Source organism: Cervus elaphus, chromosome 9 (assembly GCF_910594005.1).
Source record: "Cervus elaphus chromosome 9, mCerEla1.1, whole genome shotgun sequence".
Lineage (NCBI taxonomy): Eukaryota > Metazoa > Chordata > Mammalia > Artiodactyla > Cervidae > Cervus > Cervus elaphus.
In genome coordinates this window covers 9770304-9786745 of record NC_057823.1, presented here as the reverse complement: position 1 = coordinate 9786745, position 16442 = coordinate 9770304, and the positions used below count along the sequence as shown (strand labels likewise).

At 54.0% G+C, this 16442-nt stretch overlaps 3 protein-coding genes across 12 annotated transcripts in view; all 3 read left to right on the top strand.

The window, feature by feature from the left end:
- MYO9B (myosin IXB) overlaps positions 1-4457 on the top strand; it is a 109111-nt gene extending 104654 nt beyond the window's left edge. For 8 of the 10 annotated variants that reach the window (XM_043911071.1, XM_043911068.1, XM_043911065.1 and 5 more), the window contains 5 exons: positions 964-1087; positions 1582-1629; positions 1980-2122; positions 2803-2930; positions 3051-4457. In XM_043911071.1, coding sequence (XP_043767006.1) covers positions 964-1087; positions 1582-1629; positions 1980-2122; positions 2803-2930; positions 3051-3466 — 859 coding nt within the window. In that variant the 3' untranslated portion in view covers positions 3467-4457. Of the gene's footprint in view, positions 1-963; positions 1088-1581; positions 1630-1979; positions 2123-2802; positions 2943-3050 lie in introns of all 10 variants that reach the window. The other 2 variants (XM_043911072.1, XM_043911066.1) reach the window with 2 other exon arrangements.
- A 1739-nt stretch (positions 4458-6196) lies between these two features.
- On the top strand, positions 6197-9005 carry USE1 (unconventional SNARE in the ER 1). The gene is made up of 8 exons (XM_043911061.1): positions 6197-6349; positions 6662-6711; positions 6839-6917; positions 7004-7156; positions 7671-7683; positions 8112-8139; positions 8383-8557; positions 8804-9005. Exons 1-8 carry the CDS (start codon positions 6209-6211, stop codon positions 8984-8986), a joined length of 822 nt encoding a protein of 273 aa, XP_043766996.1. The 5' UTR covers positions 6197-6208; the 3' UTR covers positions 8987-9005.
- Positions 9006-12680: 3675 nt separating this feature from the next.
- Positions 12681-15156, top strand: OCEL1 (occludin/ELL domain containing 1). The gene is made up of 6 exons (XM_043911062.1): positions 12681-12955; positions 13169-13345; positions 13468-13667; positions 14083-14248; positions 14485-14538; positions 14739-15156. The coding sequence occupies exons 2-6, from the start codon at positions 13268-13270 to the stop codon at positions 14859-14861; spliced, it is 621 nt and encodes a 206-aa protein (XP_043766997.1). The 5' UTR covers positions 12681-12955; positions 13169-13267; the 3' UTR covers positions 14862-15156.
- Positions 15157-16442: the final 1286 nt, after the last annotated feature.

Genomic DNA, 16442 nt, shown 5'->3' with positions numbered 1-16442 from the left:
TGTCAAGGTTCCTTCTTCCCACCAAATGGTCTTCAAAATTCTCAGAAAGTTCTTTAGAAGGATGGATTTCCCTGGCAGTCCAGTGGTTAAGACTCCAAGCTTCCAACACAAGGCGCTCAGGTTCGATCCCTGGTCAAGGAACTAGGATCTCACATGCTGCACAGAATGGCCAAAAAAATTAAAATGAATGAAAGATAAAGGACTCAAGGGCGTCAGCAGACATCCATCACTCAGAGGACACTGTTTAGGCGGTGAGTTGTAAAGTAAGAACTTGTCACCCAGGGTGGTGTCATGAGGCAGGCCTGAGGGCTATGCCTGACCGTGAGTTCCCCCAGGCATAAACAGCAGCTGGCAGGCAGAGAGGAGAGCCCACTGAGGCCCAACACTACGTGGGCAGCCATGCGGCATTGACAGATTTTCCTCCAGCCTGTTCCAGCACATTCCTTGGTACTTGTTTTTTTTTAATCTGTGATCATGACAACAGGAGGCCTGAGTCATGACTGCCTCTCCATCCAAACTAAGTCCATCCCATCCCACCATGCCCTCCCTGCCCTGGTATTGACCATTCCACTGACCGGCAACCATTGCAGGCTGGCCCTGACCACTGAGCAGATGTGTCTTGGGTCACAGCTGACTTCTAGAGCCCTTGGGGCCAGCTGCCTACAGCCCATGGGGTAAACGGCCCAGCCTCCATGGTACTCTACCTCCTCCTTCAAAGGAGGCGGCGTGTTAAGACCGGGATTCAGGCTCAGAGAGGTGGGGTGAGCTGCACGAGATCACACAGTGAGTGAACCAGGCCCATGATGGGCGCCACAGCCTTGCCTGTGGCCCTGCCTGCTCTCTAGGTCTATATCTCAGCCGCCACGCCCCTGTCCTGGGCCAGCATCTCCCTAGATGTGGGGCCCTCACGTTGGCCATCCCTGGCCCCCATCCCAGGCGGTAGCTGAGTAGCCTTCTCCACAGGTGCGTGGAGATGCTGATCAAAGAACAGATGAGGAAGTACAAAGTGAAGATGGAGGAGATCAACCAGCTGGAGGCTGCTGAGAGCATGGCCTTCCGAAGGCTTTCTCTGCTGCGCCAGAATGCTGTGAGCTATACTGGGCAGGGCTTTGGTGGGGCGGAGCTGGTAGGGGCGGGGTTTGGGCTGTGGGCGGGGTCTCACCTGTCGGCCCAGCGCACACTTCCAGCACACATCCTTGGCCACAATCAGCCTGACCTGGGGCCTCGTGGCAGCATGGTTAGGGGCCGATTCCTCACCTTGGCCAAAAGACCCCTGTCCTAGCCCAGCCTCAAGGTCGGCTGTTCCTCTCAGCAGTGGGGGAGAAACCTGTCACCTACTTGGGAGGGCTCTTGGTCATTCTCCAGCCACAACCCTGGCTGACTGAGGCCCCGCCCACAGGGAAACACCCACAGCAGAAGAGGCTTGGGGTGGGGGGTGGATAGGGGGATAAGGGGCCAGTCGCAGGCTCCTGTGGGAGGACCCTGTCCTCGTCCCCACGGTCAGACATGGCTGTATGCCATGTAGCACTTAAGCCCTGGTCGTGGCCCTGTGTGGTCACCCTCTCTTCATCTCTCCCCCAGCCATGGCCTCTCAAACTGGGGTTTTCGTCTCCCTATGAGGGGGTCCTGGTATGTACACCTACGGTCCGTCCTCCTCACACGTCTCCTGGTGCGGTGCATGCTGGGGTTCCTTTCGGCCCCTAGGGTCCTCGTAGAATAGGCTGAGCATGTGCTAACCTCCGGAAGTGCATGCTGGGGGAACCTCGTTGCCTGCTGATCACCTGTGCTGAAGACAACTAATCAGCCAAGTACTGGCCACTGGGTCCCCGCATGATCCCCAGAGAAGCCTCGCTAAGCCTAGACTTCCATGTCAGAACTAATCTCCCCCGGAACTACTCATACCACCCTCTCCCCATCTGCAAGCACTGATCTCCCACCCACCCAGAGGGGCTGGCCAGATATGCTGCATCTCTTTGCAGATTAAGAACCCCAAGACCCGGGGGAGCAGCAGCGGTGGCCCAGAGGAGCTGGGGGTGCTGCAGGAGGAGGAAGCAGCCGGCGGCGATGAGGATCGGGAGAAGGAGATCCTAATCGAGCGGATCCAGTCCATCAAAGAGGAGAAGCAAGTGTCTCTCTGATCCCTCACCACCCTCAGCTGCCCTGTCTGGTCTCCATCCACTGGCCCCTCCACTAGAGAGGTCTGGCTGTTACGAGGTTGATGGGCTAGACTTAGCCCTGTGGTCCAGGGTCCATCTCATGGGGCACTGCTGTCCTATAACACAGCTTAGGACTGTTTAAACCCCCCACTTGGCCATCATGGTCCACAGGAAGAGAAGAGGCCACAGGGATGATGCCTGAACCAAAGTTGGCCTCAGCTAGGGTGATCCACCAATTTATTGTCCTGTCAGGGTGGAAGTATGAACAGAGATGCAGTTGACAAATTACGCCAAGAGGTTGGGTGTAGTCCAAGCCACCTGGGCATCCTGTTCTTAGGAATAGGCTGGGGCACTCCAGACAGAAGAAACAGCATGTGCTAAGGTCCTGAGACAGAAACTCCTCACTAGCTGAGTCACAGATGCCTGGTTTCCCTCCAGTCTGACCCTTTGCTCACATGAACTTCACTGAGCCAGGGGCATCTGGGGTGAGATGTGCTTTGGGAGTTGGGTAGGGAATGCTAGGGGGCAGAGAGTCCCATCTAGGAGCAGAATAACCTACTCTGTCCCCTACTGGCCTGGCACTTTTCCACGGGGCAGACCTTCACCATGGAGCAGCCTTAGACACTGTGACCCCCTTCATCCCCAGGGAGGACATCACGTACCGGCTGCCAGAGCTGGACCCTCGGGGCTCCGACGAGGAGAACCTGGACTCAGAGACATCGGCCAGCACCGAGAGCCTGTTGGAAGAGCGGGCCGGGCGGGGGGCCTCGGAAGGTCAGTATTAAGGTAGCGTCTGCTTTTTTCCTTCCCGTGTCCACACCCAGCAGGCCCCCGGGCAAGGGTCCATCTGCCGGTCATGAAGCTGCAGTAACCCTGCCATCTGTCTCTCAAAAGGGCCCCCCGCGCCTGCTCTCCCCTGCCCTGGCGCGCCCACCCCGAGCCCCCTCCCCGAGGCGGCCGCCCCTCCTCGACGAAGGCCGTCGTCCTTCATGACGGTCAGAGTGAAGACCCCCCGGCGGACCCCGATCATGCCCACGGCCAACATCAAGCTTCCACCTGGCCTGCCTTCCTATCTCCCTGGCCGGGCGCCTGGTACCCAGGAAGCTGCCGCCACAGTGAGGCGCCGAGAGCCGCCGGCCCGCCGCCCAGACCAGGTACACTCTGTGTATATCACGCCAGGCACTCACCTGCCCACTCAGGGCCCTCAGGAGCGCCTGGACAAGGATGACCGGCCGCCTGGGGCCAAGCGGAGGTATTCGGACCCCCCAACCTACTGCCTGCCCTCTTCCTCGGGCCAGGCCAATGGCTGAGGGCCCTGAGCTGCCAGCATCCGCACGTCCAAGGACGGCCCAGTCCCCGAGCTGGGCACCGGAGCTCCAGAGCCAGCGTTCAGCGATCTGAGAAGGATCCAGAGTGGAAAGCTCCTAGAGTTGGGCACTGGCTCCAAGTGAGTTCAGGCGGGGAGAGGCCGGCTGAGGCCTGGCCGCCCTTGCCGAGCCCCCAGGTCACACGGAGGCGCCCGATCACAGCACCGAATCATAGCGGGCAGCCCGGCATCTCCCAACTCCCCTTTTGTACGTTTTCAAGGTCACTGTTTCTTTGTGCGTGGTTTACATAAGTTTAAACTGTAACAGCCTTAACAGAAGACCAAATTGTTTTTTTATATGTGTATGTACAAACTTTTATATTAACGCCCTACATCTCCCTTATAACCTGGATGTGAGTCTTCAGAGCAAGCCCACACAGCCGCCAAGCTTCAGAGGCTCAGACCCACTTTGAGGGACAGCTGAGGGGGCTAAGGGCTAGGACTCTGCATGAGCGGTTTGGACACTTGTGGCCCCTGACTGCCCCGTACTGCAGCCCAGCTGGTGGCTATCTGGCCCATTCAAGGGAACAGTGGAGCCTTCCGTGGTGATCAAGACTGTTGGCTAGAGCCAGGACACAAGGTGGTAGGCGGCCTCCACTCCAGGCACCACAGACCTCACATTATTCCAGGGATACTCGAATGTGGCCATCACTCCTCGGTCTGTTGTGCCCCGGACAGAGAAGCCCACCTTGGCACTGCCCGCCCCATGTGGCAGAACAGGAGCCCACAACTCAGGACCGTTCACGGGTGGAGAGGGCAAGGCCTGGGGTTGTATGTCTCTGCAAATCTACAGTGACAGTCTGGGCATCTGGCATCTGCAGAGGGGGGGATTCCCCTCTTAGGCTCAGCCCACTCTCGCAACACCCGGACACACGGCGCCAGGTCTGGGACAAGAGACACCCACAGGCCATGTGAAATAAAGAACAAGTGCCTAAGAGGTGTCTGCGTGCAGTTCCTACTCAGACAGGCTCCAGGTTGGCGGGTGGGGGTCAGACGCAGCCTCAGCCAAAAATGGTGATGGTGCAGGGCAAGGATTGAGCCCCTTTGTCTGGGAGGACTTCCATCGTTCCTCCAGCCAACTTCTTTTGGAATTTCACACAAGCGAGGTGGGCTTATTTTTTGGCTGTGCCATGCAGCTTATAGGATCCTAGTTCCCTGACTAGGGATCAAACCCGCACCCCCTGCAGTGGAAGCTCGACCAGACCACCAGGGGAATCCCCGGAAGTGCTTTTTATTGATCCAGAAAGCTGAGGAAGCAGGCAGCTCATGGCAAAGCCACATTAAGTGAGGAGAGCCTGCTGTCCTGGGAGCTGCCTCCTGTCACACATAGCCTCTCCCCAGCAGGGGCTTAAATGTCAGCTGAAGGAGCCATCTGCCTTGGGTGGGAGGTGGGGAGTCAGTCCTGGTGGACCCACTAGAGCCTGAAGCAAGAGCACCACCACCATTACCTGGGGGAAGCTGGAAGCTCCCAGGTTGCAACCAGATCAGCAGTTGTGGGAACTGGTTGGCAGATGGGGTATGTAGGAGTGGGGGAGTTAAAGACCATGACAAACCTGAGCTTAGGTGGCACATGCTGAAGAGGTGGCAGTCTAGTCCAAGGCCACGCAGCTGGGATGGGGCGGCCTGGGATTCAGACCCTGCCCTCTCTGGCTCATGCATGTGTGGATGTGTGCTTTGTCATGTCTGACTCTCTGCCACCCCATGGACTGTAGCCCACCAGGCTCCTCTGCCCATGGACTTTCCCAGGCAAGCATACTGGAGTGGGTTGCCATTTCCTTCCCCAGGGGAATCTTCCTGACCCGGGGATCGAACCCGCGTCTCCTGTGTCTCCTGCACCGACAGGTGGATTCTTTATCACTGAGCCACTTGGGAAGCCCTGTCTGGCTCTAGAGCCGCCCCCCCCCCCCGCCCCGCCCCCATCAATAACCTGGGTTTGAGTTTGGACTCGTCCACTGTACTTATAGGGCACCAAGGCCACTGGTGTGACCTGAACACAGGTAACCTGAAGGATGGGGAGATAGTTGAGGGATGTGCGCCAGGCTTCAGCCCCTGTTAATGTCCCCATCCTCACTCGGAGGGCCCACAGAGGGAGACTCGAACGAGGTGCCTTGACTTCTTGAGAAGGCGGGTGGGGTTCTGCCCACGGGGTTCTGGGCGTTGAGGGTGACCCAGCCACACCTCATGCTCCCAGGTTTAGCTCATGGCACTGCCAGAATAACCGTTTCCCAAGAGCAGAAACAGGTCCAGAAAAAGTTAAGAAACACAAGGCTACGACGGGAGGTGGAGTCAGGGCCAGGGCTGGGATGGGAAATAATAGCCCCTAAGTCTTGGATTCCGAAGTCCCAGGTCAGGGCCTCTCCTCGTGAATTCAAAGACTGCCTGGAGGCAGAAGGGCTCAGAGTGGGAAAAACTCAGGAAGGAGTGGGGAGAGGGGTAGGAATTTTGAGGTGGGAGGAGTAATGAGCACTTCACGCTTTGCATGTGGGTCTCCTGGCACCGAATGGAAGAGTCAAGATGCTCGCAAGAATTAGCGAGCGATTCATACCGGAGTAAATGCAGACGGGATGGTGTCTCGCATTGAAACAAGACATTACTTCCGCCACCCTAAACAAGAATGGGACAGCAAACAAACAGGGCACTTCCGACCGGAAGGAGGCCACGGAAGGCACTTCCGCCATCTCTTAAGATGGCGCCGGCGGAAGGGGCGGAGTACCACTGGGTGGGGATGGCAGCGTCGAGGCTGGAGCTGAACCTGGTGCGGCTGCTGTGCCGCTGCGAGGCGATGGCAGCGGAGAAACGGGACCCGGACGAGTGGCGTCTAGAAAAGGTAGGGAATCCCGTGTTTCCTCGTAAACCCCGAATCCAGGAGAGTGGTACCCCCAGCTAGAGGCCACCGGACCCGACTCCCCCGCCCCGCCAGCCAGCCTGGCCACGCCCCTTCCGGTTGGTTCCGGCCACGTCCACCTGCTGCTCTCCCGCCTTCTCCCTGGGGCTCAGCTGGTACCTCCTCCTGATTCTTGGCTCCTCCTGTTTCAACCCCGCCCCCATCCTGGCCTCGCCCCTTGTTGGCTCTGATCTCTCTGAGCAGGATGTAGGGGTTGGGGGAGGACTGGGCTGACACCCCACTTTTTGTCCCCAGTATGTGGGAGCTCTCGAGGACATGCTGCAGGCCCTGAAAGCACAGGCGAGGTGAGTGCAGGCGGCCACAGTGGTTCAAAATTGAGTCTCCTACTGGAGACAAGGTCTCCAGTTCCCGCTAAGAACCTCCCCTCAACTGGGCACAATGGGCTTTCCTTTTTCTCTTCTCCCCTTCCAGCAAACCGGCTTCCGAGGTGCTCAATGAATATTCTCGGAAGGTAGATTTTCTGAAAGGGATGCTGCAGGCAGAGAAACTGGTAAGCAGGGGCACCTCTGCCTGGTCAGGCTTCATGCTCAGCTGGGGCCTGCCCCTCTGGTGACTGCTCTCTTCCTGCTTCTGCAGACCTCCTCCTCAGAGAAGGCACTAGCCAACCAGTTCCTGGCCCCTGGCCGAGTACCAACTACAGCCAGGGAACGGGTACCCGCTACGAAGACAGTGCACCTACAGTCACGGGCTCGGTACACCAGTGAGATGCGGAGTGAGCTGCTAGGCACGGTAGGGCTCCCTCCATAGTCCCCGGGAAGCTTTAGTTGAGGACAAGAATTTGTGCATGGAGGTGGCCAGAACAACAAATACTGTCCAGTGCAGGGACTAGGATACCCAACAGACAGGACCTGGACCATCAGACAAGGCTTCCCAACAGACAGGCATCGTGGCCAGAGCTTTACTAGATGAATAAGAGTTTTGTTACAAGGCAGAAATGGCACATCTACACTTAAAAGCCCCAGAGTTGGCTCAGAGCAAGGTTTGGCCCCTGCCTCACCACACATCAGTGAGTTTTTTTCATCTGTGAAATAGGATGACAGATACCTCTATGAGCACTTTCTGTGGATCTGAAAAATACCCTTCAAAATATGAACCCTTGTTTTCAGTTTATAGATGAGGAAACTGAGCCTCAGAGGTCTTGTCCAGGGTCCTGATTGAGGGTGGGGAGTTTCGGAAAGCAGAAAGGACAGGTCTGGGGGCATGGCATGGTTGGTGATTCTGTGCCTCTCCTTTTTTCCCACAGGACTCTAGTGAAGGTGAGACAGCATGAGCAGAACAGGACTCAAGGCCTGGGACAGACATGTGTCCTTAGTGCCCCACATCCCTCGTGCCTAACCTGGCTCCCACAGGGTGTTCGCAGCCCAGGGAAACTGTGCCCAGGGGCCTTACCAAGTTATACATGAAGGGGGTGCCAGGACAGAGGAAGGGGCCCCAGACTTGGACACTCCCAGCCCAAGGGACTAAGGCTGGCTAGAGGGAAAGACCTGGGGCCTGGGGGAGCCCGGATGAGGAACACTTCCTAGCAGGGAATGCTTTGAAGCCTGACCTAGAGCCCACTGCTATGCAGCAGACAGAATGGGAAATGGCGTTGTGAGTAGCAGACACATCCCAGGCAATGGTCAGGAAACTGGAAAACAGCAAACCAATTCTTCCTTTTTGCCTGCTTGGCTTGTTTTGCTTTCAGAGCCCGAACTGGATGTGAGGAAGAGAACGTGAGTATCTTCAGCCCTTGGGGAGCATTAATTAAATTAAAAAAAAAAACAAAACACCACTAACCAACAGCCACTTCTGAGGATGCTTTTTCTCAGAAGCCAAAGTGAAAAAGGAGAGACAGCCCCAAGCAGGGCAGTGGCTGGAACTGTAACCTCTAGGGCCCTTGAAAACATGTTGGTCTCTTCCCTCTTTCCCCCACCCCCCGATCTCATACCCACTGGTCTACCCATCTGTGGGGTCAGTGGGGCATCAGGGCCCACACCAAGGGATGAGAAGCAGTCAGCAGCCGAGCTAGACCTCGTCCTGCAGCGACACCAGAACCTCCAGGAGAAGCTGGCAGAGGAGATGCTTGGCCTGGCCCGGAGCCTCAAGACCAACACACTGGCTGCCCAGAGTGTCATCAAGAAGGACAACCAGGTATGAGGACTCTGGGAACCCTAGAGCCTCTGGTTTGGGGCATCAAAGAACGCTTCCCAGAAGAAAGTCCCTATGGCTGGGGCTCAACTGCATGACTAGTAGGAGTTTGGCAGAAGTAAAAAATGGCATTCCCAGAAGAGGAAACCGCACTAGCAAGGGCCGAGAGGTATAGATTTACCCCAATACAGTAGGAAGAGGCGACACTTGGACCCAGTCCTGTTGACACTCTCCCTCCCTCACCCACAGACCCTGTCACACTCACTCAAGATGGCCGACCAGAACCTGGAAAAGCTGAAGACAGAATCCGAGCGGCTGGAGCAGCACACGCAGAAGTCCGTCAACTGGCTGCTCTGGGCCATGCTTATAGTCGTCTGCTTCATCTTCATCAGCATGATCCTCTTCATCCGTATCATGCCCAAACTCAAATAAAGACTTGGCCTGGCCTGTGTCACCTGTCTGCTCTCTGCCCTTCACCCAGCCCAGGGATGATGCCCTTTGGGGTTGGCAACATGATGGGAAGGCCCTTGGAGGCCCCTGAGAGCTACAGAGAGTACATGACCAGGGAAGGAAGGAGGTCAGGCAGCTGGGGGAGGTGAGTCAACAAGCCTGCCTCCCATTTCCACCCCCCACCCCACCCCCACCCCCACCCCAGGTACCTGCTTCACACTGGACAAGGCAGGGCCCATAGAGGCCCCAAGAACTCCCAATCTGATGAAGTCAGAGCCAAACACATTCCTGTGGAGTCAAGGTAAGGTCTGGAGGGTGGGGGAGGAGTGGGGCCATGCCTGGAGGTCAGCCTGTAGGAAGGGTTGAAAAGTTGTCTCTTTGAGCTGTGAACAACGCCTGGATTCTTGGCCTCCGGAGGAGATGAATTCGATCCAGAGCCAGTGACAAGGCTTGATCGCTCAGACCTTTTGTGTAATAAAGTTTTATTAAAGTATAAAAGAGAGAAAGCTTCTGACATAGACATCAGAAGGGGGCATAAAGAGTGCCCCCTTGCTAGTTTTTGCAAGAAGTTATATACCCATTAGCAAGCTGCTAATTAGAGAAAATGAAACGTCTGAAAACTCAGAGTGGCACCAGGCCCCTCACCCACAACATGCGTTTTGAGATAACACTGGCACGAGGTGAGTCATCCAGGGCCATAAAACAATTAACATGGGGACTTCCCTGGTGGTCCAGTAGTTAACATTCTGTGCTTCCAATGCAGGGGGCCAGGTTCAGTCCCTGGTCAGGGAACTAGATTCCACATGCCTCAACTAAGACCTGGTGCGACCAAATAAATTCTTAATAAAAAAAAAAAAAAGAAAATTGACACGAATCTTGTAGAAAGGCAGATTTCCAAGCAAATACATAGTTGCACTAACATAGCTGAAGAGAACATTTCCATGAGTAAAGCATACTGGTTTGTTGAACCATTAAGGGTTCTGAGTCTTAGGCAGAACCTACTTACTGAAAGAGTCTAAGGTAAGTACATAGTTCATTACCATAGCTTAAGAAAAACATTTCCATAGAAAAACGCATTGGTTAGCTAAAGGTTTGAGAAAAGTTCATTTCACGTGGAACCAGGTGTCATCATGGCAACACAAAATTTTAAAAGAAACATTTTAATTTTGTATAGAGAAGGGGGAAAAGTCTGACACTTGTAGTTTGTTTCTTCCTGCCACTTAAGAGAGAGAGAAAAAAATGTCTGACAATTGCAACCTATTAACTCCATTTGGGGACCCCTAGCCTTTCTGCCTGTTACCCTCTCAGGGTGTCAGTGCTGGGCTTTCCTTGGGATTCAAAGTGATAATTCAGAGACAAGGCTTAGCCCAGCCACAGCCTAAGATCTCAGGACATTGCAGATGCTTCACACAGTCACTCAGCAAACGAAAGAATAGTCTGGGTGGGCATTGGAGTTGGGACCCTGGAAGGGGTCATGGAGTAAGAGTCCAGAGGAATTATGGGTCCTGGGTTCTGCTTATCCCTACTCCAGATGTCAAGAGCAAAGTCTGTGAGAGGGATGACTAAAGAAGCTTGGTAAGGAAGCGTGGAACAGAAGGTGCCTGTCCCAGACCATCCAAGCAAGAGCATTGTGAAACAAGCATGGAGTTGTCCGCGTGGGCCCCACCCCACTCCACTAGCATAGGTGTGAAACCACCGCTAGTAGCTTTTAAAATTCTGGTGGCAGTTTTTTAAAGCTTTATGAAAGCTCTAGTGGCAATTTTTAAAAAATAGACCATAAGAAGGAGGCTCATGCTTCTGACTCAGAGATGGTTCAGTATTAGGAAGCATGTTAATAGCAATATTAATGCATCAGGAATCAAAATCATAGGGTGAAATGGTACCTTGTACTGTTCACAGCATCCATTACGCAAAGTCTCAATTAAAAATAATGAGCATTTCTTCACTGAACGGAAAAATCTCAAGTCAAAGGCAGTGTTGAGTTTAATGGGCAAATACTAGAAGTTTTACCATCAAAGTGAAGAAACTAAACCGAGGTGGAGTGGAGGGATACTCAACAGTCCACCCATCTCCTCCAATGATTTAATACTGTCTGGAGGTGCTAGTCAATGCAACTAGACCACAAAAAGAAATTGAAAGAAAAGAATAAAATTATTCATAGATGATAAAATTATTTGTCTATATAAAAAGATCCAAGCAAACTAAAACAGCTGTTTCAGTAAGAGAATTTAGTAAACCAGCAAGAGGGTTAATGAATAATTAAATTAATTTTCTATATAAAAAAAGTTGCAAAACATATTGGAAGATCCCATTTATAATAGTAACAGCAAAGATAACATTATCTGGTCAAATTAACACCCTTAGTATATAAAAAGCTCCTAAAAGCCAACAAGAAAAAAAAAAAAGATTTGCAGGAAATAAACAGGAAAACAAATACAAATGGTTTCTGAATTTTCTCACTCACCAGATTAGGCAAGATTTAAAACTTTGAAAGTACACGTCCAGGAAACTGTGACGCCACTGAGGTTGCAAGGGTTGTGGGAAAACCAGTTGATTAGAGCATTATTGGCACAAGCTCACTGAAAAACAACTTGACAATTGATGCTGTTCAGTCGCTAAGTTGTGTTCAGCTCTTTGAGACCCTACGGACTTCAGCACACCAGGCTCCTCTGTTCTCCACTCTCTACCAGAAGTGAAGTGAAGTGAAGCGGCTCAGTGGTGTCCAACTCTGTGACCCCATGGACTGAGGCCTATAGGCTCCTCTGTCCATGGGATTTTCCAGGCAAGAATGTTGGAGTGGGTTGCCATTTCCTTCTCCAGGAGATCTTCCCAACCCAGGGATTGAACCTGGGTCTCCCGCATTGTAGGCAGACGCTTTACCATCTGAACCACCAGGGAAGTCAGAACTATCGACCAGTTTGTTCAAATTTATGTGCGTTGAGTCGGTGATGTAATGTAACCATATCATCCTCTGCTACCCTCTTCTTTTGCCTTCAAACTTTCCCAGCTTCAGAGTCTTTTCCAAGTCAGTTCTTTTTGACAATATCTTTCAAAATTAAAATACACAGATCTCTTTCCCCCGTGGATTCCGGGAAGTTTCACTTCTAGGAATTTATCCTACATAATCCTCCACAATTTGCCAAAGAAATGTGCACTTGAATGTTTTCTATAGTATTGTCCGTAGTGAGGAGAATTTGTCATTGACTTAGAATCTCTCCGAAAGAAGATACAATTAACTGTGGCCTCTGGGAATAAGGGTGGGTGAGAAATTCACTCTGCGCTACGCTTATTTTCTATTTGAATTATCTAAACATGCCTCCAGTGCTTATTTAAAGAACTATTTTAAAAATACAACCGCTGAGTAAATAGGTAAGTTGGTGCTGTCGTTCAGTCGCTAAGCCTTGTCTGTCTCTCTGCGACCCCATGGACTGCACCACGCCAGGCTCCCCTGTCCTCCACTGTCTCCCGGAGTTTGCTCAGACTTCTGTCCACTGAGTCGGTGATGCTGTCTAGCCATCTCATCCTCAGCCGAAAGTTCTCCAAATAAACTGAGGGTCAGAAAGGGTGAGTCACCGGCCCCAAACACAGCAGCTAGCTGTCTCCGTCAGTCTCACCGTCAGGGTGTGGGTCCACTTCCTGGTTCCCCAGGCCCGCCCCCTCACCGCCAGCCCCGCCCTATATACCGAGGCCCCTCCCCTGACCCGCGGAGCGACCCAGCCAGTTGACTCCAGCCTGTAGTTGATACACCACACGGACTTCGGGAGCGGACCTAGAGTCGGAGCCCCAAACGCTGGGACAGGTGACCCAAGGCAGGAGTGGTTCGTGCGGCCCGCCACCGGACCGGAGATCCCAAGGGTCTTCTCGGGGGCGCTGTCCGTGGCCTCCGCCTAGCCCTGAGGGAGAGATTGCGGGCCGCGCCGGGGTTAACGCGAGCCAATCCTGGGCTGCGCGGTACGTAACGGATTATTTGCATAGCGTTCTTCCGGGTTACGCACTCGGCGGCGGGCTCTGGGGCTCTCTGAGGCCAATGGCGTGCGTCCATGCAAATAAGGGCGGAGATGGAGACTGTGCAGCGGGTGAAGGAGTTGGCCGCTCCGGGAGCCGCCTCCCAGTGAGTCCTCCCACCGTCCCACCTCCAATCATGTCCCCCTGCTGTGTCCACAGTCCGCCCGCCGACCATCCCCGCCACGCGCGGGTCACGACTCTCCCCGGAGGACCCGCACACCGGCCAGGGGACGCCGGAGCGGCGCCGCCCCCAAGCCGATGCCCACCCGAGAGCCCGCCCAGACCCATGGCTCCCGGGGGAATCTGCAGACCCGTCCGCCTGGCCCTGGTCCTCCGGTGAGTCTGAAAGGGAGAAGGGTTCCCAGGCCGAGCCCAAGCATACAATTCTTTCCCCCTGTTTAAGGGATGACGGCTAACCCTCGTTAACTCCAAACCATGATTCCTGCGCATTGCTGCAGCGACTGGTGTCTAGAGGCCCCAAACGCAGCGCTCCCCCAACTGTGTGCCAGCCCCAGTCCGGAGCCCACAGGACAAAGCCCAAGAAGATTGTATTTGAGGATGAACTCCCTTCCCGGGCCCTCCTGGGCGCCAAGAAGTCTCCTAGAGCCGTCCGCGAGAGACATATGCCTAGGCCCCACCCCGTGCCTGACTATGAGCTGTGAGTGATTCCTAATTTCTTGGAACAGGGAAGGGGCACTGAGACTGGGGCTTTGACAAGTGAATAAGAGTTTGGTGGTTTAGTCTCCAAGTCGTGTCCAACTCTTAGGACCCCATGGACTGTAGCCACCCAGGCTCCTCTGTCCATGGTATTCTCCAGGCAAGAATAATGGAGTGGGTTGCCATTTCCTTCTCCAGGGGATCTTCCTGACCCAGAAATCGAACCTGGGTCTCCTGCATTGTAGGCAGATTCTTTACCAACTGAGCTACAAGGGAAGAGTAAGAGTTTACCAAATAGTAAAAAGAGAAGAAGGGCATTTGGGGCAGGGAGCCCAACAGAGACAAAGAAAAGCAAATTACACTGATTGTGGAAGAGTTCTTTCCACTCATACTCTGACCCCCTTTCAACCTGGTAGTAAGTACCCACCAGTGAGCACTGAGAAGGATCGGAACCGCTATGCTGCAGTGTTTCAGGACCAGTACCCAGAGTTCTTGGAGCTCCAGCAGGAGGTGGGATCAGCACAGGCAAAGCTCCAGCAGCTGGAGGCCCTGCTGAACTCACTGCCCCAACCCCGAAGCCAGGTCAGCACCCAGGTGGAAACCCTCACCCTACATCCCTTGCAAGTGGCCTAAGCCTGGCCTCTGTTAGCCCAGTGGGTTCAGATCTCTGGGCCTCTTCCTCCTCCAGGCTGGGTGGGCACCACATCACATGGGCCAAGGTCAGCCCTTGACAAGGTCCACCTTGTCTGAACCTCAGTTTCCCCATCCCTCCTTGGGTCCTGTGCTCCCTGAGCACCCGCTTCCTTCTCCCCTGGCAGAAGGAGGCCCATGTTGCTGCCCGTGTCTGGAGGGAATTTGAGAAGAAGCAGATGGTGAGTCATGCCTCTTGAGTCCTACAGCCTGGCCTTTGCACCCCCCCTCCACATACTCACACTCCCATGAGGCTGGGCACTTGTGCCGAGTTTCATGGAAAGAAAACTGAGGTTCAGAGAGAAAAAGACAAAAGCTCAAGCAGCTTGAGAGGCATAGGCCAGACTGCCACAAAGACTTCCCTGGATCTCGCCCTGCTCAGGACCCCAGCTTCTTGGACAAGCAGGCTCGCTGCCATTACCTGAAGGGCAAACTAAGGCACCTCAAGTCACAGATCCAGAAATTTGACGACCAAGGAGACAGCGAGGGCTCTGTGTACTTCTGAGCGTCCTGGCAAACAGATAGAGGGAACCATCAGAGGGCGGGGCCCTACCCTGCTCTTCCTTCTCTTCTTCCCTCCTGATCTTTGCTGTTACTGCTACCCCACCTGGGGTAGCCATAGCCATGCCTGATTTTAAATGCCTTCGCCTTTGAGGCCTAGATCTGATGGCCCCTCTTCCAGCAAGGCTTCCCAGAACCTGCAGGATCTCCATGGAGACCCCACATCCCAGTCCATCCCCTAGAAGCAGGTCCCGCTCTCCATCCCAGTGGAATAAACATTTATTAAATACCTACTGCCACTTAAAACTCCTGATTTCACTCTTTGTCACCAAAAAATTGTTCTTCCATTTTCCCAAGGAAAAAAAAAATTAAGGATCTGAGAAAGGGATTTGGCCGGGGTCTCTGGGTGGACTGTGAACCCTAGTCTGTACAGGGGGCTCCCTGGCCTCCAAGAGTCTCCAAGAGTAGGAAGCTGAGGGGCCAACCGCTACTGTTACCTCCTCAGCCAGGAGGGTTCCCCAGTGTCCACCCCATGCCAGGCTCTGGGTAGCGTGGATGGAGCACAGGTAGGACCAGGCTCCATGTGAAGCCCAGTGATGGTAGCCCCGGAGCTTTCTTTGAGCCTTGGCCTCCCAGAGGACACGGACAGTTAGGCTGCAGGCAAGGAAGGCAGGGCCAGCCACTGGGTCACAGAGAGGCCTCAGCCCCAGGATTGGTCCTCAAGGAACACGTGTCCTCAGGAAGAGAGCCCAGTGTGATAGAGCAAGGACAGAAGGCTGGACCCCAACGGGTGTCCTGACAAGGGAGGTTCAAGATGTCTTCTCCCTGCAGAAGAGGATTGGGTTTTGTAGGAGCTCAGCAATCAGGCCTGGACAAGCATCCAAGTCTCTGACCGACTGGAAGCAGGACAGACACCACGGTCTTGGTCAGTCCACAGATGTCCTGTGAATCTGAGAAACAGCGCATTGCCGTCCAGCCTGGCTGGAGTGGACAGACATTCACTTATGCACAGGACCTCTCAGAAAACACCTACCCGGGGCAGAAACCAGCCCAGCTGCCAGTGGGAGAGCTTCATCCCATTCCAACCTCAGTCCCCTTCTGGGGACAGGGCACACCCAAGAGACTTTCATTCATTTGTTCCCATCTTCCCAGATGTCCTCCGAGATGGACATGGGGAAATGTCCATCAAAATGTTCCAATGGGGAACATTTTGGAGTGCTGAGGCTGCTTTATGGCTAAGCCCTGGCCCAACCTACAGGGTGAGACCCAGGTTCTTCCCCGTTTTCAAAGGAGCATGTTTGATAAATTTGTCTTCACTTGACAAGCCTTCAGTCAGGGCCAAAAGGTGCCACCCACCACCACCATCTGGGCCCTTTCTACCCATCCCCTAGAGCCACGGTCCTGCCATAAATTCCATAGATGCCTTTCCCACTACAGAACTGGGCCACAACCTTCTGAGGCCAGGATGACAAGCCCCCTGCTGCCCTGCATCACCCCATATCACCTCAATTAAGTCCACATTTCAAGGTCTGACCTTAGAGGTCTCCATCTTCTAAATGCCAGTTTCTAAAAGTTTTTTTAATTA

Bases quoted from the DNA above. Each gene is read 5' to 3' on its own strand.
- USE1 (XM_043911061.1), top strand. From the start codon at position 6,209: ATGGCGCCGGCGGAAGGGGCGGAGTACCACTGGGTGGGGATGGCAGCG. The intron at 6,918-7,003 runs GTAAGCAGGGGC...CTGCTTCTGCAG, and splicing joins TGCTGCAGGCAGAGAAACTG to ACCTCCTCCTCAGAGAAGGC. The intron at 8,140-8,382 runs GTGAGTATCTTC...CTGTGGGGTCAG, and splicing joins CTGGATGTGAGGAAGAGAAC to TGGGGCATCAGGGCCCACAC.
- OCEL1 (XM_043911062.1), top strand. From the start codon at position 13,268: ATGCCCACCCGAGAGCCCGCCCAGACCCATGGCTCCCGGGGGAATCTG. The intron at 13,668-14,082 runs GTGAGTGATTCC...TCAACCTGGTAG, and splicing joins CCCGTGCCTGACTATGAGCT to TAAGTACCCACCAGTGAGCA. The intron at 14,539-14,738 runs GTGAGTCATGCC...CGCCCTGCTCAG, and splicing joins AATTTGAGAAGAAGCAGATG to GACCCCAGCTTCTTGGACAA.